The sequence below is a fragment of the Marmota marmota genome, unplaced genomic scaffold (assembly GCF_001458135.2).
Source record: "Marmota marmota marmota unplaced genomic scaffold, marMar, whole genome shotgun sequence".
Taxonomy (NCBI): domain Eukaryota; kingdom Metazoa; phylum Chordata; class Mammalia; order Rodentia; family Sciuridae; genus Marmota; species Marmota marmota.
This window is the reverse complement of record NW_026000005.1, coordinates 45,167,972-45,193,260: the sequence shown is the minus strand read 5'-3', so window position 1 is coordinate 45,193,260 and position 25,289 is coordinate 45,167,972. Positions and strand designations below refer to the sequence as shown.

The window sequence follows — 25,289 nt, the reverse complement described above, 5'->3', positions numbered from 1 at the left end:
GAGGTTCTACAAAATGTTAAAGTTTGATGAAACCTTATGATGGGGAGGAAAACAGAGAATTTCAACATGATTGGTGGGAATGTGAGGTGGTAGAATCCCTCAGGAGTGCAATCTGACAATATCTGTTAAAACTATAAATGCTCACACCTGATGTGCAGAATGTATTGATCCAATCAATTGACCAATATCCAAAGGAGCTGGGGTCCTATGTGGCACATTTTGGGAGTGATGTTTAAGGGATATCTTTGAAGTATGCTAATTATCTTACTGATTTATAGAAGTTCTCTCTAGAGTAGGGAAATTAGTTCTTTGATTTTGATTTAAAAAGTCATAAATGTTCTTTCCCAATGCGTTCTCACTGCATGTGATGATTCTTTTTCATGTGAAATTTTGTAATTTTATGTTGACAAATGTTTGATTTTTTTAAAAAAAATGGTCTCCAGATAGTGTCACATTCCAAAATTATAAAAATATTCTACCTTGGTTTCTTCTTGTGTTTATATAGCTTTCTGTTTTTGGTTACATTTAACTCCTAGGTATATTTGGAGCTTATTTGGGTGTATGTTATGAGGAATGGATTCAATACTATTAGTTTTCAGGATGGTGACTCACTTGTCTCAGTAGAATTCAATGAGCAATCCCTCTTAGCATCTACGAAATTCCCACAAATGTTTAGGTCAATCTCTGGAATTCCTTGCCTGATATATAAATGTCTGCCTATTTATCTCACTATTGTAATTTTGTAGTTTCATATTGTGTTTTAATATTAGTGAGTCCCACCTCTTTTACCGTCTTATTCAGCAGTTTTTTTGGACTCTCCTAGATTGCTTATTCTTCATGTGAACTTTAAAACACAGGGTATCTAATTTCGTGTCTTCACCCACCAAACCCCAATGATGATTTTACTTATTGTGTTAATTTATGGCTCAAGGAAATTTATGTATTATGATAGTAAGGATTCCTATCCAAATTTGTGGCAAGCCTTGTATTTATAAATGTCTAATGCATTCTTCGGTAATATTTTAATTTTCTTTGACAGGTATTTTACTTCCTTGTTGCTTATCATTAGTTTTTTTTCCCTGGTAGATTTCCTCACCCACATCTATTAACTGCTTGTGATTAATATTAAGGTTTTAGGTTCTATATGTTTATTTTGTGTTCAGACACCTTATGAAATTCTCTTATTGTTTATAATGCATTCTGGTTGGATTCTCTAGTTATGAAATTCTATTATTTGCATATTATAATAATTATGTTCCAATTACATATCTGTAAGTTTCTTTTTGAATGCTCTTGAGGACTAGAGCCTCGAGAACAATATTGAATAATGTTGGTGATAGGGTATTGTCTTATTCTCAGCTTAAGTGGGTGCTTAAGGAAGTACCTGTCTTTTCTCATTTTATTCAATATTTCTCAAGAATGTATGTTGGATTTTATCTAATGCCTCTTCACATTTATGAAGAGAACCATAGAATTTTTCTTCTTAAATATATTAATATAAGAGAACAGATTTCCTGATTCTTGATCATGCTTTTATTTTGGGAATAAACTCTACTTGGCCAATATGTGTCAATCTTTTAATACTTCCCTGACTTATTTTGCTAATTTTTAGAGGCTCTTTGCATTAATATTACTTTATGTGTATGCTAATTGAGTTTTGGTGTCCACATGAAGGTGACTGGGTCCCATGTCTATCTGTGAACCAATTTGTCACCAGGGGAATTCTAGGCTTTATATTTATAATACATTTTTTGATTGGATTCTCTAGGTATGAAATGCTATTATTTGCATATTATAATAATTATTTTCCAATCACATGTCTGTAAATGGTCACATGGCCACTCATGAAGGTGGGGCCAGTTTCATCTGATGCACGGGGGCTGAGTTGTGTAAGTCTGATTCTCCCAAAGCAAAATTTGGGCCTGGTTATTCAAGGAAAGATGCTCTGGTGAAAACAACAGAGGTCCCACCCAAAGCAAAGTTGGTGACAATCCAAAATGAACATTTCTTTTCTTCTTCTTTCTCTCTCTTTCCTTCCTTCCTTCCTTCCTTCCTTCCTTCCTTCCTTCCTTCCTTCCTTCCTTCCTTCCTTCCTTCCTTCCCAGTGCTGAGGATCAAACCCAAGGCCTCAACACGTGAAGTGAGGGCTCTACCACTCAGCCCTGGCTTGGGTTTTCTAAACATCTGCAGTAGCGGCAGGAAGTTTCTCTGCTGATAGAACCCAGGATATCTTTTCTTGTCCCTGGGCCAACAACTTCCAGACTTCTTTTATGTGGAAGAATAAATCCCTATTTTGTTTAAATCATTAACAAAAACCCCTTTCAATATGAAAATAACAACATGAAATATTTTACATGTCATCAAAGCTAAGACAAATATTTCTATCAACATGGAAAATCCAAAACTAGAGCTGTTCCACGCACTGTATTTCAGAGTTCCAGAGTGAATTCAGGAGCAGAGAGGCCTTGAATTGAACCCTCACTTGCAGGTTGCTTGATGTGGATTCCTTCTTGAAAAGACTCTATGTTCTAATATGGCACATTTCTCATAATAAAATGTTGGAACTAAAAACAGTTATTGAGTTTAAAATAATTCTCATGTTCTTGGGAGTCTGAAAGATCTGATTTCCATTTGGTGGTAGTTCAAGTGCTTTATGAAATATTTATATAGGGAAGATATGCTTCCTTCGAGTCTATATTCAAGGCCTCTCATTTAAACCTGCCCTAGATCAAATCAATATGAGAGTGATAATGTAAAAGAAATTAAAACTGCTTTAAACAGCTGCTAGAACAGTGGTTTAATTCAAATCAGAACAAGTCTAGAGGGAAGAAAGTAAATGTGAGCCTATCTCAAACAGCATTTGAGAATTGTTCTGTGATGATTCAGAATAAGATAACCTGAGTATATATGCTAAAACACTTCAGTGACTCATTATCATAAGGATACTACTAATTGCAGGAATAAGACAATTGTTCTGGTGTTCTTGGCTGTAGCCTGTGCAAAACATGTCCATTTTTTGTAAAGATTCTTTGAAGATCCTTAGAACTGCCATGAACTTTATTTATATTTTTACACTGCCCTTTGGCTTGATGATGATCAGGTCAGTGAAAAGAACATAAGACTGGCCATCTGGAAACTGGGGTCTCATTCTGCTTCTGCTGCTACCTGGCCTGGGGTAGTGATTCATCTCCTCAGTGCCTCATCTTCCTCCTTGGATAAGATCTTTGGAGTGTGTCCCATTTTGACGTGTTGAAATTCTGCAACTCAAGAGTAGTAGTCACCTTAATCAGAAAGCAAGTAAGCAAACAAAGTAAAACCCTCAGTCGCTTCTTGATAAGTAAGTCAAAACTTGACAGATACTGTGCACCATACCATGCAACATTGTACATGTATACCATACACACATCACATACATGACCTGTGGGTCACACATACATATATGGCATGCACTTTATACATGCATATAGGATATAAATAGCATACATATACAGTTGTTTCTTGGTATCTGTGGGAAATGGTTCTAGGACCCTCCACAAATATCAAAATCCATGGATGCTCAGTTCCCTCATATAAAAAGGCATAGCATTTGCAAAACCTACACATATTCTCCTGTAAGCTTTGAATTATCTCTATTACTTATAATACTTAATACAGTGCAAAGTGTATGTAAATAGTTGATAGGGTATGGCATATTGTTTAGGAAATAATGACAAAGAACAAAAGTTGGCATATGTTCAGTACAGCGGTAATTTTTCTTCCAAGTATTTTTGATCCATAGTTGGTTGTAGAACCCATGGATTCCGAGAGCTGACTATATATGATGGCATGCATTACACTTATATACATATATGTGTGTACATGTCTCTGTATCTCTACCTCTATCCCTGCTTCATGTACTAAGGATTGAACCCAGAGGCCCTCCACCACTGAGTTTCATCCCCATCTGTTTTTATTTTGTCCTTGAGACAGGTCTCACTAAGCTGCCCAGGCTGGCCTTGAATTTGTGATCCTTCTAACTTGGCCTCTTGAGTCACTGTGATCATCATGCTCAGCTCAATTTTCTCTTTTATTTCGGTACAGGTCATGGTTTCTACTTCAAGGTGATGACATTAGGATTAAGTGAGGTAATATGTAAGATATACTCATATTAGTGCCTGGCTCACTGTAAATCCTCTGCATTATTACCATCATTATATTTATTTCTCCCAAGAGGTCTATAAAGTAGGGATTTCTATCTCCATGTTATGTGGAATCCGAAAGTCCAAGAGACAAAGTAACTTGCCTAATGGGCTTACAGGTCCTCCTAAAACTACTGTGACCAGAGGAAGCTGTTTGGTACTGTTGGAAAGGAAATCATCGCCAGGAAAAAGGTCTCTTCTCTCTGTGTGTGGCTGAGTTTTCTTTCAAGGGGACTGCAGCTTCAGTCCAAAGTTCAGGCCTTTTCTCTGCAGGGGCACAGGCATTCCCTGATGTCCTCAGAGGCAGAGGAGTGAGTGCTGTCTGCAGGCAACTCTGTGAGTGGGAGACAAGTGCAGGGACCACCTTGCCAATGGCTGCAGAACACTGAGAGGCTCTGGAGAGAAGGTAGCTATCTGTGGTGCTCCCCATAAGCTGGAGGTGATTGTCACCCCGTGTCAGTGTTCCAGTTGGAATGTTAGTTCAAGCCCTAGGAGGTCATACCAGGTGACCGTGTTAGTCAGTTTTTCCTTGTTGTGACCAAAATACATGATAAACCACTTGAAAGGGGAATTACTCATTTTGGCTCACAGTTTCAGAGGTTTCATGTCCTGGTCAGCTGGCTCCATTGTTTAGGGACTGATATGAGTCACAGCATCATGGCAGAAGGGCATGGTAGAGGAAAGCTGTCCACTCATGGTAGTCGGGAAGTAGAGGGAGAGAGCGGGGCAGGAGGGAGGGAAGGGGTTGGAGAGAGAGAAACACACACATACATGCTAGGGACAAGATATACCCTTTCAGGGCACACCCCCAGTGCCCTTCTTCCTCCAACTAGGTCCCACCTTCTACAGTTTTCACCTCTCTGTAGTCAATTTAGCCATGACCCATCAATCCTTTGATGAAGTTTGTGCCCTTGTGATGCAATTTTTACCTCCGAAAAGCCTTCTTAAATAGGACTCTGCTCTCATGGGTGGGATTAATGGCATTATAAAAGGGCAGGTTAGGGCCCCTCTTGCACTCTCTTGTCTTTCTGTTTTCTGCCATGAGATGATGCAGCAAGAAGACCGTTAACAAGTGCCAGTCCTTGTTATTGGGCTTCCTCATCTGTGAGTCTATAAGTTTCTCCATTATACATGTCCCAGTCTGTTGCATTCTGTTATACAAGTCCAAAACAGATGAAGAAAATGGATGAAGACTTGATGTTCTACAAGTTTAGAATAATAAACAAAGGCATGGATGATTAAATTTCTATCTTTCACTTAAATGTAAAGCAAATATTATTTTCATCACTTCTGTTAATAGACAAGATAATGCATTAGTTGGACTTTGTAGTTGAGTATTTGGGGGTCTTACAGATGGTTGGTAACTGTCAGCCAAGTTTCCAGCCTTCAGAGCCTATAGGAAAGGCCTAGTTCTCTGAGCATGGCAATGGTAATTACCCGTGGTTCTTAGAGTATCAATGTTTTGGAGCCAGGGCATACAAATCCATGTTCTATTTTCCAAAACTAATCACATGGCTCTACCTATAAACTGAAAGATTTAGTCTTCCTTTTTAGTATGGAGAAAACTAAAATGGTCTCGTATTGTTTATGCAATAATATGACTATTAAAGATTAACGACAGACTTTTAAAAAATGGAATATTATCTGGAAAATTCAGAAATCAGCATTTAGAATATAAACTCTCGTTAATTGGCTTCTATTTCAAAGTATTATGTAATTCACAAAGGGGTCCCTTAGGCAAAAATGTAATCAACTAAAAATGTGATTTTAATTAGCTTACAACATTTTAAAAACTGCATCCTTTGCTTTATTCATGTGTGTGGTGGTGGAAGGAAGTGAGTGGCACTATCCATAAATCTGGGACTTGGAATAGAAGAGTTAGTGTCAGGAGAAAGGATGTAGATTCCAGGGGCACAGAAAGTGCAAAACCACATGAATAATGAGACTAGTGCCAGCAGAGGGTGCTGGCGTGGCACAAAATTAAGATTTTTTTTTTTTTTCCCTTAAGAGGAGGTCTCAGATAAAAAGACAGCAGGTGTGAGGGAAAATGTAATACTGTTAGGATCCACTTGGAGGTATGAATTTCCTCTGCTGCATGAAGACCTCTCTGGTTTCCTTCAATGTCACATGAATTTTAGGCAATCTCCTAAAGCACAAACCTCTGCCATTTGTGTCTGTGTCTGAACAGGGCTGAACAGTTTGCCTCCTGTTTCCTCCCGGAGGACTTCTAATGGCCCCTGGCTGCTCATCTGTGTCTCCTCAAGTATTTGGACTCCCTACTTTCTTATTTGCCCAGTTTTTACAAACCTATTTATGTGAACCCTAAAAAAACCATCAAACCCATCAACCGAAAGGGGTCATTTTTTTTTTTCATGAGGCCACCTTAAAAACAAGGTAACAAGTTCTGGGGAGCCTATGCAAAGTAGAGGTTGTGAAAGTTCAGGTGGTGGAGACAAAGCGGGGCTGAGTTTTGGGCTGAGGAGAGTGGCCTCTTTGGCGGTGGAAGCAGGACATTCAGAAAGGTCCCCAAGACAGGTCACTGTGAATGATCCTTGCATGTAGAGGTCAGCAGGAAGTCTAGTCGCCCACAGGGCCTTTGCGAACCGGCGCTTTTAAACTGTTCTGACAAAATTCTGGGCTGGGAGTCAATTAACCTACTGGGTCTGGACTTCCTCCTTGGTTTAACAACAAGGTTGGGAACTTTGATCCAGAGGCCTCTTCCAGCTCTCACAAGCTAAGGACAAGCATTTCTAAGTGACACCGCGGGCTCTGAACTCAGGATAGGGCCAGCGAGAAGAGACCGGACTCGGTCAGCACCAAGGACAAGGGCCCGGGGCCCACCATAGGACTCGAAGTCACTTCCAAGCAATCTGGGCGTTGGGTTCTGTGGTGGTGCAGGAAAGTGTGCTGGGGAAAGTGTCAAGTGTTGTGGGAGCGGGTGGAGCAGCCCCGGAGAATGAGGTCAGGCCGGTGCCCGCTGCGGTGTCACAGATTCTGCGCCAAGAGGCCGCGGGTGGCTGCTGCGAGCAGTCAAGCCCTCCCTCCAGCCTGCGTGGACCTCTCCATCCTCTCTCCTGCCCAAGCATCTCCTAGCTCCCCTTACAGTCTCGCGCTACCATCGCTGCGCACTCGGGGCTTTCGGACAAGCTCGCGACACCGACCCCTTAGGGCCGAGGACCCAGGGCAGTCTTCCTGGAACTCCAGCCCCAACTCCCTACAAGGAAAGGGTTCCTACTCCTCTGTCCTCCTCCCTGGTGCCCCGCCCCCGTTAGCCCCGCCCCTCCAGCCCCGCCCGTGGTTGCCTGGGGAACCACGGATCCCCGCAGCTGCAGGAGGCGTCTGGCCCCGCCGAGCAGCACCAGACGCCACGGTCGCTGCCGCCGCCACTGCCACCGCGCCCCAGCTTCGGCTCTAGCTCCCGTGCCCTCCCGGCCAGCCATGCCTCCCCGCCGCGCCCAGGCGTCCGGTGCGCAGCTGCTGCCCGCGCTGGCCCTGCTGCCGCTGCTGCTCAGTGCTGGGCCCCGCGGTGGCTGCCTCGCCAGCCCGGTGCCCGCCGCGCCCCTGACTGCACCCGGACCGTGTGCAGCACAGCCGTGCCGGAACGGGGCGTGTGCACCCCACATCCAGCGCCCGGCCAGGAGCATGCCGTCTCCGCGGGGGAGCGCGGCTACAGTTGCACTTGTCCCGCTGGGGTCTCCGGCAGCGACTGCCAGGTGAGTGGACGCGGCACGCGCGGGGAGAAGGGCAGGCTGAAGACCCGCGTCCTCTCCCTGCCCGCCCTTGCTGCTGCTGCCTGACGCGGGGCTCCAGCACGCCCGAGACTGGCTTTTGCCACTTTAGGGAGCGAAAGGAACCTACCTCTGGACCGATCCTTTAGGTGCGGCTAGGTGCGGCTCCCCTGCCCACACTAATTCGCGGGCAATGCCAGCCCAGGGCCCAGAAACCACCCCAGACCCAGTACTCTTGTCACGACCGCTGGCCACAGAGTGGCGCGCCCCTCCTGGCCCCGACCGAGCCAATTTCTGCTAGAGCGCGGTCTCCGTGCCCAGGGTGGCAGCCCAGAGGAGCCGGCTCCAAGCATCCCTAGTGAGGTGTTGGGTGTTCAGCTAGCCCCTGCTTCCTGTCCCATTGGACCCTATGTGTGTCGAGGGTGCATGATGTGGGAGGCAGGTGGCGGTGGGCCGGGTGCCAGGTGGTCCACTACTTTCCTCTCCTCCCTCCACTTAGAAGAGCTCTGACAAGCAGCCATAGGCCGGAGGGCAGCTGCCTCCACTCGGCCTGCAACCAGCCCTTTCTAGGCGTGGGAGATGGCACTGGAACTGTGCGAGGCATTCGCGGCGCCCTTAAGCGTGGGGCTGGCGGCGTCGCCCTTCTGGCTGGACGCTCCTCGAGGTGTACTCTGGGGGCTGGCAGCCAGGGTGTGAGCAGGGCACAGGGACGACTCCCAGAAGAGTGTGGCGGTAGAAGGAAGGCGAGCGGGCTAGCCACCGTCCTTGAATTAGAGATTTCCAAGAGAATTTGGCACAAAATAATAAATGAGGCTTTTCCAAGTATATTGAAGCTCGGCGACACCCATTCGCATTCACATTTTCAGAGGGCGAATTGGTAGGGCCAAGTGTGTAGGTAGAAAATCCTCAAGTTTCTTTCCAGGGTAAGGATGAATCCGAAATGATTAAATCAAACCACGTGAACGTGGAGAGTATTTGGGATCGCTTGCTTTCTTCCTTATATTTAGGGTGGAGGAGTTTGTTTCATGCAAATATGATACAAAGAAGAGTTACTTTGACGGTGCTCAAATGGGCTTTTCTAAAAGGGGAAAAAGGTCTCTCTGTTTATAACATAGACTTTATTTATTTATTTAGCGGAGGTAAATGGGATTGAAAAGCTTGACCTTGACTGAATTTTTGCTATTTGTCTAGAATCTTTTGTTTATTTGATAGCGAATTATGAGCTCCAGTTTGTATTCTCAGTATTTTTTTCTTCTTCTTTGTTAACTGGTTTCAAGACGCTTTAATTCCTTCAAGGATGATGATGGTGGTGGTGAATTTTGTGATATGAACACCAGGAGTACGTTTGGGGTATGTCAGCTCTTTAGGAGAAGTGCCTGGTGGAACCATCCTAACCATTAGAACAAAGTCTTGCTTTTGCCAAAATGAGAAATGCAAATGAAAAATCAGAGAATGAATCATACTAATTCTCCCTGCTGATTGATGATTTATATGACTTTTCCTGAAGAAGTGAGTTGTCCGGCAGCTTCTATTAAATGATTGTTGCATTTACAACAAGGTCTGAATTCCTCCTTTGAAATAAAGAGCTGACCTGCACCCAGAATATAGTGGGAATAGGCAGGAGAAAGAAGGTGAGTGTGCACATTAGTTCAGATCAACCTGAAGAAGACTGGGCATTGGGAATTTAACACAACTCGGAGATTTTTTTTTTTTTTTTTTTTGGTGACTCTAAAATTAGATGTAAGAAATCTTCAAGAAAGGGGAAGAGTGTGTTAGTGCTTCCAAAAGATGACTAACAGAGAAGCACAAATATTTTGATTTGTCTTAAGTAGCGACTTGATATATAAGGTAATTTATTCAGAAAAGTCATGAACTAATACATAAATATTGCAGAACCAACTGGTTCAAAACAGATTCCAGTTTCCTGTGTAGTTCCCACTTCAGCAGACTTGGCTTTGTGAACGCTGTCCACCTGAGAAAGGACACTGGATGCTCCGAGGTCCTCGTTGGAGAGAGTGCAGTAACTGTAATTCTAACAGGAAAACTTAGCAGTTCGGACCTGGTTACCCAGAAGAGCTTCTGGCCTTATGGCCATTATAGCCCATAAAAAATTCATTCCTGATGATTTTAATTTAATCTTTCATGAGCTTGCAGTAAGACTCCAGACTCTCATTTCTATAGGAACAGAGAACAAAACAGATAACAATACTACAAAAGGCAACCTCAATAGAGAAATTAGAAAAAACAAAACAACAACAAAATCCCCACATACTCAGCTACAGATAAGGGGAGGGAAGGTCCCTATTGCAGCCCGTGTTGTTGTTCACAGGATAAATTGAAGATGGAATTTGATCTGTGTGTGAAGAGACTCTTTTAAACAGAGAGTGCCACCCCTCCTCTAATTACAAAAGCAGTCATGTTGACAATAGTGGCATTCGAATCTAGAAATTTCCCTTTGTGTGGAAAATTTTGAGAAAACCAGGAACCACTAATTGGGACCCAAAGGGGTGAGGCTGTCTTGAGCTTTTCTGGGGGGCCTCTTGGTGCTGGCTGGGTACATGTGGTGTCCCAGGTGCTTCTGTGTTATCTGAGGAACAAGGAACTCACAGGATCTGGAAATTGTAGCAGGGGTGTCTGTCCCCTCATTTTCAAATTACCTCACAGGGTTGGTCCCGAAGAGTCTGATTCCACTTTTTGATGTTTGTTGACAGCTTTTAAGCCTCACCATGCTGTCTCTCCCTGTCCCCCGTGCCTAGGCAAGCTAATAAGAGCCTGAGGCCTTCCTTCTTTGGTGTTCCTGGGAGGTTCCAACCAGGCACACGGTGCAGCTCCAACCTAGGCCCCAAGCCAGCCTCTGTTTCTTGCTTTCTCAAGCCACCAGAATTCTGGGTCTTCTCTGAAGGTGTTTTCCCATAATAACATGCAAGTGACGCTAAATAAAAGAAATATAAATGTTTCAGGTAGGTTTGAAAAAAAAAAACTTTAACTTGTTAAAATTTGAGGTTGTGTTCTGGTTTGGATGGGGAAACAGGCAGGTATCAGAGGTGGTGGCCGTTTGACCAGTTTTTCTGGCAAGTGGTACAGGAGGTCCTCTTTTATACTGGGCTATCCATCAAGGGTAAGGATTATTTTAATGTTTGTTGTTAAGTTTATTTTATTTAAATGAACTAATTCTTTGCAAAATATCCAAGCAGTCACCTTTTTTTTTTAATTACATGTTTGCTAAGGAATATATTCTTTCAAATTATAATAAAAATGTGTCAATTTCTGCACTTGGAAAGAAAAAGAGGTCTAGGGCAGCTGCTTTTCATGAAAATTAATGTTACTCATTAAGCTGATTCTATAATCCTCTCTTCTGATCAAACATGCTAACATGAAATGGTGAACACATTTTTAAAATTGAGATTTGCTAACAAAGAACAACATAGAAATCTAGAATCTAGTTCTTTGTATGGCATTGGTGTTTTCTACTGGACTTTACGCGTGCGCGTGTGCGCGCGCGCACACACGCAAACACAAACCTCACACTGTGATATGTGCAAGATGTTGAATACCAGCAGCAATGTCAAAGGACATTGCTGCCCTTTTTTTTGTGTGGGTTGTTGTTGTTTTGTTTTGTGGTACTGGTGATGGAATATGGGGCCTCATGCGTTCTGGGCTAGCGCTGTACCACTGAGCTATATCCCCAGCCCAAGGACATTGCTTCTTTCTCTGGCCATTCTATTAAATATTTATAACCTTGAGAAAGTCATTGTCCATCCCTGAATCTCAATATTCATATATCTAAAATGGACTAATAATACTTATTTTCTTTATAGAAATGATGCAACTTGAAAATAAGAACTCTATAAAGTTTTTTCTATAAGTATAAGGAAGTGTGGTGAGGATGAATTTTAAAACATTTTGAAAAAGCAAAATGTTACGCAAGTACAAGGTATATCAAGAGAGGATAATCTTTTCCCTGTGTAAACTATGATTCTTCCAATTTATTCACTGTCTGTGGTTGTTTTCCTTCAATGAACAGACTTGATCTTTTCTCTCTACGAGGATGAGCTATGCTATGACATAAGTTTTTAAAATGACAGATTAATTGCATTAGAATTTTTATAAACACATAGTTCTTTTACTCTGAAATAAACGATTTCTCAGGAAATTCTCGGTGACTTGACATTTTCCTTTGAAACGAAAGAAAAATGTGTCAAAATTCCTGTAACAATTTTAAGAAGGAAGCAGTTGACTTTTTTGGTGTTATTAACTTACAATTTTCTTATTTCATGCATGGTGCTCTTGGTGCGTTTTTAGGAAACGTCGCCTTTCTCACATGGGCCACCTGACAAGGATGCATTCTGGTCCTAGCTTCTTCACTTAAGCATCTCATGTGACATGGTGCCATCCAAGATGGTTTTGTTTATGTCCTCATTTCACAAGCATCAGAGGAAGAAAACCTAGTCTGAAGTTGAAGGGCATTTGAGTCAGAAAGCTGAATGCCGGGTTGTATTTTTAGGGTCTTTACGTCCTTACTAACTCAGAAAGCGGCTGTGGTCAGAGCCACCTAACCTAGAGCAGCAACTGCAGAATCCTGTCCCCACAATCAAAACCCAGAGACATGGCCTACTTTCCTAGACAGAATGTCTATGTATTTACCTCCTCCCCTGCTTCACCTGCCCTCAGCCCTGGCTGCTTATTGGGGTCACCTGGGAGCTTTAACAACCATTCTGGGTCCTTCTTTGCCCCATCCCCCAGATTCTGATTTAATTGGTCTGGGGTGGGGCCTGGGCATTGGTCATTTGTAAGTCCGCTCCAGGTGATTCTACTGTATCATCAGGGCTGAGAAGACTGCTAGGCTCTCATCGTCTGTCATACCCAGCCTGCCAGCATGCAGCACGAGGCAAAGAAAATAAGATAGTCACATCCACTCTTGTTCGTTCTGACCCAGAGGGCATCCAGGTCCCAGGTCCAGGAATTCCTGGACAGCCTTCTCAAGTGTAGATTTTGCATCTGCAAGTGGATTCTGAGTGAAAGGAGCACAGTGTGGGAGTGAGACCTGGCTTGGAATCTGGCCCCGGTGCCCTCTGAGGAGCAGCTTCTCCCTCTGAGGCTTGGGGTTCTCATCTGTGCAGACGGGATCCTGATGCCAACCTTGAAGGTGGGTGTGGCTTAGAAAAATGTCTTGTTAGTACCAAGCCCCCAAGGAGACACCACCAAGGAAAGGTAGCTCCTCCTGTCACCTGGGTACAAAGAACCTAACACAGAGCAAAAGGAGCATGTGCTGGCAATCTTAGGTTGTTATGGAATCACTAATTGTTTTTATTTGAACTCACTAATCTCCAATCAATAATCAGGATGTGCATCTTGGAACTGTTGTCTTTAAGAGCAGGGGCCTGCTCTCCCAGCTGGAGTGAGGGCAGACAGGCTCCCAGTGCAGGAGCTACGTGTAGTAGTGTTACCAGGCTAGGCCTCTTTGGCCCACTGTGTGGCCTGCCAATGAGTTTTGCAAAAGACAAAGAGTTTATTCATGAGGTGACTGTGTATAGAGCCAGGACGGCAAATCTCAAATTCGTCTCCCTGAGGAAAGGGTATGGAGCTATTGATGGGATGAGGCCTGAGGAAAGATGGATGGTGGTTAGGAAGTGATTGGCGGTTTGCTTGCATAGAATCAAACTTCATCAGCGGTCACTATCATGGCCCACACACCAGAGGTCATGGCTCACACGCCTCTCAAATTGGTGATTTTTAAAGTCAACTAAAAGCAGGTGAAGCAAGTTAAAAACTAAAGGGTGTATTTAGGAACTAAGAGCAGGTAAAGCTGGTAAGTGAAAGGGTCGATCCAGGTCTCCCTTGGATTCGGGAGGTGCTCCATAAATATTGCTGAGTAAATACTGGCCTCAGTGGGGTACAGTTAGGGGATCGGGGGGCACTGGGTCCCATGGGACAGATCCAGGGCATGTGTGCGGGGGCTGTGTTTAGGAGGAGGAAATTTCTCGAAGACAGTTAACCTGTGTAATACTTTCTGAGTCTGTTCTGGGAAGTGCAAAATATTTTTCCAAAGGCTTTTTTGAAGTAGCCTTGGCTTTTACATTTCTAATAAAACTTTTTCATAAAAATACTTTTCTGATGAACTAAATCAGGGGTTGGAAAAACACAATCCATATCCCCTCTCCTCCCCCTCCGCCCCCGGGCTAAGAATGACATTAATATTTTTAAGCAGTTGAAAAAAATAAGGATAATTTTTTTTGGTGATAATCCTATGAAATTCAAACATCAGTGTCTGTGGCTAAGTCTGTGTCATGCACAGTCACCTTTTTCATTTGTGTTGTCCGGGCCATGCACGGTATGGCTGCAAGGCCAAAGATGTTTATTATGTGGCTTTTGACCTTCTCCTAAATGTTTCTGCACATGTTTGTGGAAATATTTTATTTTTTCATTTTGATTTATTTGACTTAGCTAAAGGCTTGTTCCCTTTCTATTCCTTCTTGATGGATATCTGTAGCTCAGACTCTGTAGGCTGACCAGTGGGCTGACAAACAGAAGGATAAGCAGAGTCCCTGTCTTCAAAATGCTTAAATTTCTAGAATGTTCCAGGATAGTCCTTAACTTTTCTTTTTATATCTGCCCTTGGTCAATACTTGGATGTCCAGTAACAGTCTATTTCTGGGGAGGTGCAGGCAGCAAGGGGAAAAAAAAATGCTAACCTGAAAGGTTTCAGGTGCATGTGAGAATGAATCCCTGCTGAGTTCCTACCAGCTCATTAGCTTTCCTGAAACCTATGTCCTCATTTATTAATAGGATGGTTGGTAGGATATAGAAGGGTGATACCCAGAACTGGGCAGGGGACAGGGGAAGAAGCTGTCTCTGGCACAAATTGGCCTTCTATAAACACAAATTTTTTAAAAAGTGCCATTTTTATAAAAGTGCTTATGATTCTTCACTTTATGGCTAAGGAAATTTACCACGGGTCATCCAGTGCCATGACATCTGAGCCTGGGCATTGTGGCCTTGGGTATAGTTTATTACTATCACTATATTTGCTGTGGCCTTGAACCTCAAGTAAGTACTAGAGGGGAGCAGAGAAGAAAAGAGGAGTTAGTGGTTCCAGATGAAGCAGTTTTAGTTTTTGGAGGGATGCTTTGAGTCAGTAAAATGTTGATTTTTTTTCCCCCTTGGAGAAATAAAAGTATAGGGCTTTTGAAAAGAGTGGAGATCTGAGAAAGGAAACCAGTGCACATAACGAAAAGTCACTTGGAAAGAAAACTCTGCTATGTTTTGCTCACAGCTCCCGGCCTGGTACATCCTTTAGAATTTCAGTGCTGGTACTTACCTGGTTCTTATAGTTCACTTAAAGGAGGATTTGTAATTGCTTTGGGGTTCCAGAGGCAGACTGAAACTCCTTTCTGGAGTTTCTGTGGTAGAAGTAATCACCAGAGAGGAAGACTATCTAGTCCTTCTTCCATGGGAGATCACAAGCATTCCCTTGAGTGAATACTTAGGATTTACTGGGGTTGCTAGGTCACGTGGTGAATGCATGTTAAACTCTGAGTAGCTGCCAAACTCTTTTCCAGAACAGCTACATGATTCGTTGCTATCAACAATAAAAGAGTTCCAGTTGTGTGTGTCCCTGTCAGTTCTTGGTATAATGTTGGTGATTTAGATTCTAGCTTTTCTAGTAAGTGTGTAGTGGTATCCTATTGTGGGCTTAATTTGCATTTCCGTGTTGGTTCATGATGCCCATCTCTGCATATGCTATTTGCCATCCGTTGTCTTTGATGAAGTGTCTGTGGGTGTGAGCTGCAAGAGTTTTCCCCCATATTTTGCACACATAGCCTTTATTTGATATGTGATTTACAAATATTTTCTCCCAGTCTGTGGCATTTAATTTTCTTAATAGAACCTTTCAAAGGGCAGGTTTTTAAAGTGGATAAAGTGTAAGTAATTTTTTTTCTTTTATGGATTGTGATTTTTTTGTGAACTAAGAAATCTTTGCCTAACTCAAGACCTCAGAGATGTCCTCATGTTTTCATCCTATGTTTTTAAATGTTTTAGGTTTTACATTTGGTCCTACGTCCCCTTTTTAGTATTTGGATGTTTTGTTTGAATGTAGTTTTGTAGTTCTTATTACTGCAGTTTTGTTCATTCTTTTTAAACAGATGATATCTGATTGTTCCAGAAACATCTGTTGAAAAGATCATCTATCTCCATTAAATCATTTTGGCACCTCTGTTAGTCAGCTTGCCACCACTGTGACAAGATAGCCAAGAAGGTCAACCTGGAGAGGAAAGGTTTATTTTGATGGTTTCTGTCCATCTTGCTTGGCTCCATGGCTGTGGGCTGGTTGTGAGGCGGAACACCACAGTGGGTATGGCGAGGCAAGGCTGTTCACGGAAGTGGGGGCAGTGGGGAGGGAGAGAGGCTGGGGGGAAAAGACTGGACAAGATCATAGCCCTCCAGGTCACCATCCTGGTGACCTACTTCCTCCGTCTCGACCCTCCCTCCTCAAGTTCCTGGTACGTCCCCATAATGCCATCAGTGGACTGATTCATTGATAAGGTCAGACCTTTCATGAACCAGTTCCATCCCAGAGCCCCACCTCTGAGTGGTGCCACACTGGAGACCAAGTCAACACACAAACCTTGGTGGAAGATTCCAGATCCAAACTGTGATGACAGCTTTGTCCAAAAATCATTTGACCATACTTGTGTCGGTCGGCTTCCCAACTCTTCATTCTCTTCTGTTGAGTTCATAGATCTGTCTCTTTGTCGATTCCATACTGTTTTGAGACTATTGTAGCTTCTGGGAAGCATGGAGTCAGGAGGCACGATCCCTGTCAATCTACCAAATCGTTTTGTCTCATCTAGATCCTTTGGAACCTGCTCTTTAGGAGAGCATAGAAGGGGGAACCGGGGAGATATTGAGATGACAAGAATTCCCAAAAAACAGGATAAAATTTTGCACTTAGGTGGGACTAGGATTCTGAACCTGGGCTCCACAGTTGAGTTCAGGAGTAGGTGGATGTACTGAGATGCCCACCGTGTGTGTGCATATCCTAGAGGGGAATGGTCCACTCATTTCCTGGGGTTCTTTAAGGAGTCATCCACCCATAAATCTACCACTGGATTGGAAGGAGCAGCAGCTGAATATCTGGTGACCTCTGGGCCTGGATTGAGGCACAGGTTAGGAGTCCATCAGGGACCAGGAAGTGTCACAGGGTAGGGGTGCAGGATAAAGTACAGGATGCTCAGTTCAGACTGAATTTCAGATAAACAATGCATATAAAATATGTGCCAAATATTATACTTCGTTTATCTAAGATTCAAGTTTAATGTGGAATCCTACATGTGGATTTGCCAAATCTGGCAACCTCATCCCAAAGGTCTGACGAGTCCCTGTTCTGATTCCCAGCTTTTTTCTGAAGGGTTAGTCAAATTCTTATCACCTAAGGCAAATTTTATTAACCTGAATTTAACTTGTGTATGGAATCGGCTCATAGCTTTATGTCTTCATTGGCCCCTCTGGGGTAACTGTCAAACTGCCAAGGCATTAAAAATCTGTGCAAACGTGGTAAAAAAAGGCCTATGGGTCAACTTGTCTTGCCCACTCTGCCTCTTTGCTAATTATCTTACCCTCTGCCTCTGCACCACTCACTGTTCACATTTTAGTGTAGCTTTACATTTTCTTCTCTGTACACATAAACACATATGTAAACTATGTAAATACTTACATATACACGTGTTTAATATCCACTATGTACATGTAAACTATGTACATGTAAACTATGTAAATACTTACATATACACGTGTTTAATATCCACTATGTACGGCAACTTTTTCCTGAATCTGTTTTGAATATGTTACTGTGTCTTAAAATGGAAAGCAAGCTCATTCTTTGGATGAATGGTATTCCAATGGATAGTATTCCCCAGGGCTGCTGAGGATCCAACCCAGGGCCTTCTGCATGCTGAGCACATGCTCTACCACGGATCCACACCCCAGCCCTCTGCTGTCTGCATAGTTATGTATTCCTTTATGTCCTCAATAATGCACATTCTTTCCAATCTTTTTGTTATAATACTGTTGCCCCAACCACCCCACAACACATAGCCACCCCTCCACATACCTTCTAATTAGTGTTGTTAAAGTGTCATCCAAAAAGCTTGAATAATTTTACATGTTTACTAACAGCATATAAGAATGCCTATTTACTCACATTTTTATCCACACTGGCATTCAAAGTTTTATTTTGTGTATATGTGTGTTAATTGATATGTAAAACATGACATCTTACTGGTTCTCTTTGTGTTTTTGTTTTTATTTTACTTATTGTTTTCAGTGCTGGGATCAAACCCAGGACCTCACACATGCTAGGCAAGTGCTTTGTCACTGAGCTATATCTCCTGCCTTCTCTTTGCATTTTTGAAATTATAAAGGTGGGAAAACATTCTTTATGAATTGTCTACTGTTATTTTTGCCTTATTTCCTTTGGGTTGAGGTTTTTTTTCCCCCTATTGATTTGTAACAGCTCTTTGTTAATGAAGGAAATCACTCCTTGGTTCTTTGTGTTGTGAACACTGTGCCCCTGTCTGTAGTTTTCCTTTGATCTTGCTTACACTTGTTGTTTTAGTCTTTAGAAGCTTAAGATTTTTGGTTCTTAATTAACCAGACTCATCAATGGGGGTGGTTGATAACTTTTAATTAGAGTTCTTATGTTTGATGCCATTATCATTACTATACAAATATGTTGAGAACTCGGATTTGAGCCAAGAGTTTACTTTTGAAGAATTCCATTTTGGCCAGGATTTATATTGGTAGAGCCGACCTCTGACCTTTTTAGAACATAGTATTAGATATGGCCACAACTTATGCCTATTTTAAGCAGGGGTTGGCATAAATCATATTTAAACCTTTTCAAATGTCTCAACTTTTTATTGAGACTGGAAAACTGAAATGATTCTGTAACGATTAGGATTCTTCAATGCTTTTTTATAAAAATAATGACTCAGCATATTTCTTCTTTAATAATTGGTGTGGCTTCCTTAGTATTTTATTAAAACCACTAAGTTAATTTTAATGGTATTATTGGATAATAAAGAATTTCTTAAAAGTCCTTGTCATGGTCTGATTTCAAAAAGAGTTCCTCTTCCAGGCTCAGGCGGAAAAAGATTTGTCCTAATATTCAGCAAAATGCTAATTTCCTTTATGCTTTAATCTCTGTATTGTATTTTTAGCTCTTTCCCCTTGAGAACAACCTTATTCTCCTGACCAGGGATTTCTGCGCTCCTCTATCATCATCTGCACTTTTTAAAATTGACCACTGGGTTTTTTCTTTTTTTGCTTTTGCAAAAGGGAATTCTTTCATTTCTGTAGAAAAGCCTCATAATGAGACAACTAATAGGAGAGACAGAAAAAAAAAGAACTAATATTAGCATTTCTATGAAGCACAAAATAAACTCTCAGCTGGAGAGAAGTAAATTCACTGTTATTGTTTTTTCCTTTTGGAAAGGGAGGGCTGGATAGGGCAGGGTGGGGACTTCGGAGCTAAACTGATAGAAAGGGAAGTCAACCTTTTGGTTTCCTAAGGAAAAATCTTGTTAATTTTGTGTTCAGCCTTAACAGTATGATGCTAAAACCTGATGTTGACACCTTTTTAAAAACCACAACTTGATCTCTCTCAGTGGCCAATGTTGGAGACATAGAGAAGGTTTTCTAGGTAAGCAGAGCCGGTGGGAACTAGGGTAAGTCCAGAGCCTTGCTCCTAACCTAAGTCTTCTAGTAGCTGCCTTCTTTCTTCCATTTATTTGTAAATGTCCTTTCTTGGACAACATTGACATGTGAGTGTTGCCAAGGAGATAGGAGCAGCAGGGGACAGGGCACCGCAGGGAAAGCTGGGCTGACCTCCTCTTTATTCCTCCCTGCCATTCCCTGTGGATCCCAGAAGGCTCCCTTCCTTGCTGGGTCGGGTCTTCTCTCCCAGGAAGAGGGGCTCAGCCATAGACCTGCTTCCTTTGAGGGTCTCCAGATGAAAGGCTGCTTCTCAGTGCAGTTCACAATAGTCAAACTATGGAACCAGCCTCTGTGCCCACCGACGGATGAGTGGATAGAGACAGTGTGGTGTGTATACACGATGGAATTTTATTCAGTAATAAAAATGAAATTATGTCATTTGCAGGAAAATGGATGAAACTTGATCTCATGAAAACTAAAAAGAGATCAATAGAAGAAAGGGGGGAGGGAGGGAGGGAGGAGGGGGGAAGTGTCTCACTACTGAGTTACCTCCCCAGCAGTTTTTATCTTATTTTGAGTCAGGGTCTCACTGAATTGCCCAGGCTGGCCTGAAACTTAATATGATCTTCCTGCCTCAACCTCCCCAACAGCTGAGATTACCTGTATGTGCCACTGTGCCCAGCTTAGAGTAACTGTTTTAGAGTGAACAATTCTGTGGCATTTAGTATGTTTACAATCTAGTTCCAAAACTTTATATAACCCAGAAAGGAGGGTTATAAAAACCCTCCCTCCTCCACCCCCATTCTCTAGCAACCTCCAATCTGCATTCTGTCTCTGAGGGCTCACTTATTCTGGATATTTCACAAAAATGGAATCATGTAATACAGAACTTTTGGATCTTGCTTCTTGGCAGGCTTTTCTTACTTGTAATGTGTAAGTGCTTTTTTTTTAATCGCTGAGTAATATTCCATCATATACATAGACCCCATTTTATTTATCCATTCATCTGTTGATGGACATTTGAGTTGTTTCCACCCTCTGGCTATTGTGAATAGCTGCTGTAAAATTCTGGTCCAAGTAGTTGTTTGAGTCTTTGCCTTCAATTCTTTGGGGGCATATGCTTTGCAGTGCGGTGGCTGGGCCACATGGCAATTCTGTGTTTGACTTTTTGAGCACCCACCAGATGGTGTTCCATCTGTGTTATCTTCTTATGCAACCTGAACCCCAGAATCCCCTGTGGATGGCTACTTGTACCCTCTGTTTGCACGTCAGACTGATGTCCTCTGGCTGCTGTCCTTGTCTGGGCATATAGTGTTCCAGAAGCATCATTTGAGAGCTGGTCTTCAGTTCAGCTCCCAGTGACACTCTGCTAGTCCACCTCCATTGTGTCTTTATTCATGGGTCCTGCTTCCCATGGCTCCCTCCCAGAGGGTCTACCTATCAGGGAGCTCTGTTCTCTGACTCACCCAGGCCCTGAGACTGCCCTCATTCTAGTTCCTGTGGTCTCCTGGGCCCACAGGGGCTTGGTAGGCACTTGAGCCACCACAAAGTGGTCCTAGACGTCATTGGTCCAATGGTTTCACTTCCTGAAGAGGAAACAGGACAGAAAATTAGAAGAAGATAAGCAAGGCCACCGAGATCCTGAGTGTTTTTACAAGACCCCAGCAAAGTCTTTGGTAGCTGGTTGGGTAACCTTCCGAGACCCTGAACACCTCCCCTTTCCTAGACCCTGCCACCCCTTAGGCACATTCAGTGCATTCCATGGAGAAATTGAGCCCATCCCAGCCGACTGGCTTGCTAAGGAACTGGCCCAGGTGGGTTCATGGAGAACACTTATAAATGGTCGGTATAAATGAGCAATCTGAGTGAGCTGGGGGTGGGACCCCTGCATTTCCTGACCTGCCAGAGCAGGGCTGAAGGACTGGAGATCCCTTGTTGCTTAGCAACTGCTGCCAGGCTACTTGGTTCCTACTCCTGACCCTTGTTAATGTCCTCAGGGATTGGGATTTAGGCAGTGAGTTTAACAACGAGGTTTAGAAAGGAGCTTGAATTGGGTGTCTTTGAGGCTCAGTTTGGCCCCTCATGAACAGGTCTGTCCCGCCCCCTAGTCTCCCAAAAAACAACTGAAGGAATGATCATCCAGGGATTTGGCAGTTCTGGAAACTGGGCAGTTTGAGGCCCAAAGAGGGTCACAAAACAATTGCAGGCTCAGATCAAGAATTGGCATGTACTTCCGCTTCCTGCCCAACCCTGCACCTCCATCTCCGTCTCTCTGTCCTACTCAAAGTCTGTATTTGGCTTTATGGAATGATGGGAGGGAGAAGGAGGCAGAGCTCTTTGTTTTTCAATGCAAGATTAATTCTATTGGAATCTTACCCGACAAGAGGCCATTTTTTGAGTACTGATTACAACGGCTAAAGTTTCATAGATATGTTTTAGAGCTGGGAGGGATCTGAGAATTTGTCTTGTTTAGTCCACTCATTTTGTAGAAGAAACTGAAGGCCAGAGAGATGAATGTTAGAGTTGGGATTAGAATTTGCCAACTCCTATCCAGGGCTCTCTCCACCAAAGTGTTTAAGCCCAGACATTGCTAACTTTGAAGACAGTCCTGGAGGGGTGGATATGGGGATCTATAATAAAATATCCATGTTCTTATGGATATTGAGATTCATGTCAAATGCTCAATTCTCTATATGAATGGCTGCAGGCTACATTCTTGATGTATATTGTACTTTAATCCTCTTATTTCTTTGGAGGAGGCACTTTCTCCACTGGATCCATGAGAAGACCAGAAAGAGGTTCTTGGTGACTTTCCTGGAGTCCTACAGTAGGTTAAGATTGAGTTTCTTGTCTACAAATGCAGAGCTTTCTTCATATGATCACAGATTTCTGCTCTTCTCATCCCTGTAACACAAGTAAAGTTCTTTACACAGGTGTTGGGCACAGTTCTCAAATCCACTAGATTCAGTTGAAGATTGTGGAATGGATTAAAATGATGGACTACTAACTGTATGCATCACATCATTTCATTTTTTTGGCAAATAATATATTTTAGATGGGCAAGAAGTTTTAATATGGACTAAAAATCATTTTCATTTAGATCACAAGCATTTTTTTTCTGCATGATTTCATGCTTTTATCCAATACTTTCAGAAATAACTATGTTGAAAGTGTGATCTTTAAAAAATTTTAGTTTAACAGAAAACCTGTAAAGACAAGCTGAGTTTTTTTAAAAAATGGTAATTAACTTGTATAATCACTTGTGCCAAAAAGTTCCATAATTTGGTTAATCACAGCTAAATGCCAATAGGAGTGCTAAGATGAAGAGGGTGCCTGTGTATATGTGTGAGTATGAGCAGAGTACAATGATATGTCTGAGTTTTATTAAGTGGACCTATAGTGTCTTGAATATGAATGCATCAGACATGCCTGTAAGGACTTCAGTGATGAGGCCACATCTCATTTTGTCATCTGATGGATGAGAAAAAGTGAAGACCATGAAGATTAGCAGACCAGGTTAGAACAAAGTTCTTCTATATTGTATGTACTAATCAGAATTCTTTGGGTTGTAAGCAACAGAAAGCCCAATTCAAATAACATAAGCAAGATAGTAAGTATGTAAGCTCACATGACTGAAAAGTGTTGATGTAGCAGTGTCTGGGGACTCGGCTCCTATCACGAAGGTAACGAGCTTCCTCATTTGTCAATTCCACTTTCCTCTGTATTGCTTAATTTTCAGATTCCAAGTAGTGATCCCTGTAAGTTCCAGGTTCACATTATCCTTATTGTCAGTAACCCCAGGGAACACGCCCCTATATTTAGTCGTTCTAGAAAGTCTTGAGATTAGCTTTGTGGGGCTGACTTGGGACTCAGGTACATTTCTAAACCAATCATTGTGATTTTGGGGTTGGATTCTGCTGGTTGGCCTGGCCTAGGTCTTATGTTCACCACTGAACTTGGTGAGTAGCTCCGGTTAAGCCATGGGATCCAGGAATGGAAAGAGGTCTTTTCCTAAAGAAATTGGGATTCTGCTCTCAGAGGAAGAGGAAATAGCTATCGAGAATAAGATCAACAGATGCCCAGTAAGACTTATTACCATTTTCACTGTGGGCTTTCTTCATATTTGAATGTCTTTGATAAAAGCTAAACACCTTCTCTGTTTCTGTGAAGGTGTTGGCCTGGTAGAACCTCTCAGAGAGGCACGTTTTTTTCTGTGGCCATGTGTAAATCACTGCCCATGTTAATCTCTACAATCTTATTTTAAGTGACAATATCTTATATTGGAGTACAAATAAGAATAAGGTAGTTTCAACCTATTGTAATATATGTTTTAGGAGAAGGTTAATATCTATTTCTTTGTTTCCCCCATCTACTATGTGCACATGCACACATATACAAACACATGCAAACACTTGTATACACACACACTCACACACTGGCTGGGCCAGTTTTAGAAAATGTGTGTGTATTTTAATATCTGGCGTTCCAGAACTATCCAGGATTGTTTACCTCATAGGTGTCCTGATGTAATGACACTGACACTTAAAAAAAGAAAGGATCTCAGGAGACAGAGCTGAAGTTTTCTCATCAGTTGGATTCTGACATTGAAGGGATTTTTCCAGGGACTTCACTTTCCCGTGCCTGGGTCCATGCAGTGGCTGATGTAGTAGGAAGTGTGGGATTTGGAATGGGAAGACCCTGGTTCTGGTTTGGCCAGTTATGAGGACAGGAAGCAGGTATGTGTTTTACAGGAGAGAAGTTCATGACAGCTGTCTGGAAATGTGTTTCCATATACATCCTTCCATGGGAGAAGGCACCATTGTTCTGAGCAGAAGAATTCCATGTAGGCTATGGAAATGCTCTTCACTCCAGCAGGGGCACCTGACTCCCCACTCCTTCAGTGTAGGTGGTGCATGGTGAATTCCTTCTAAAGAATACATGTGGAAAATGGAGGGACCTCAGCCGGATGATCAAAGGTGAGAAGTCATGTTGACAGTATGCACTCTGGATATCATGGGATGGGAAGGACACTCTATCTCCTAATGGAGTGACATTCTACAGAATATCTGACCAGTACTCCTGAAAGTCAGAGAAAGAAATAGTCACAGCTGAAAGGAGACTCGGAAGGCATGACGGCTAAGGTAATGTGCGATCTTGCATGGAAACTGTAACAGGAAAATGACATTAGAAAAAAAGAAGGATCCAAATAAAGTGCCCCCCCCCCCCCCGTGCTGTAATTTCTCTGCTTTGCATTGGCTGTAGCTGTGGGGTGGGGTGTATGGAAACTCTGTACTGTCTTTGCAACTGTTCTGTAACTTTAGAAAACTTCTAAAATAAAAAGTTTATTAAGAGAAAATGAGGGTTTTTGACCTGTGGTTTGATAGTTTTGTGTTATATAAATAGTCAAGAATTGAATATTCAGTTCAAAATGAGAGAAACCAATCTGCCAGATGTGCATAATCATTTTATGGTGATAAATTACAATAATTGCTTATGTTTATTTTGTTCAAGGCACTGTTTTAAGCACTTTATATATATATATATACATATATATATATACACACACACACACACATACACACACTAATCTGTTTTATCTTTTTAATTACACAGTAAGGGGAATAGTGTTAGTATTGTCATCATCTGCACATCCCACTTTAATTTTATA

General features: G+C 42.4%; 1 protein-coding gene across 1 annotated transcript in view; it reads left to right on the top strand.

Moving 5' to 3' along the window:
• Window positions 1–7,451: 7,451 nt before the first annotated feature.
• Window positions 7,452–25,289, top strand: part of Dner (delta/notch like EGF repeat containing) — a 294,692-nt gene continuing 276,854 nt past the window's right edge. Inside the window, 2 exon segments of the mRNA XM_015481018.2 lie at window positions 7,452–7,779; window positions 7,782–7,891. Of these exon segments, the coding sequence (XP_015336504.2) occupies window positions 7,617–7,779; window positions 7,782–7,891 (273 nt within the window). The 5' untranslated portion in view covers window positions 7,452–7,616.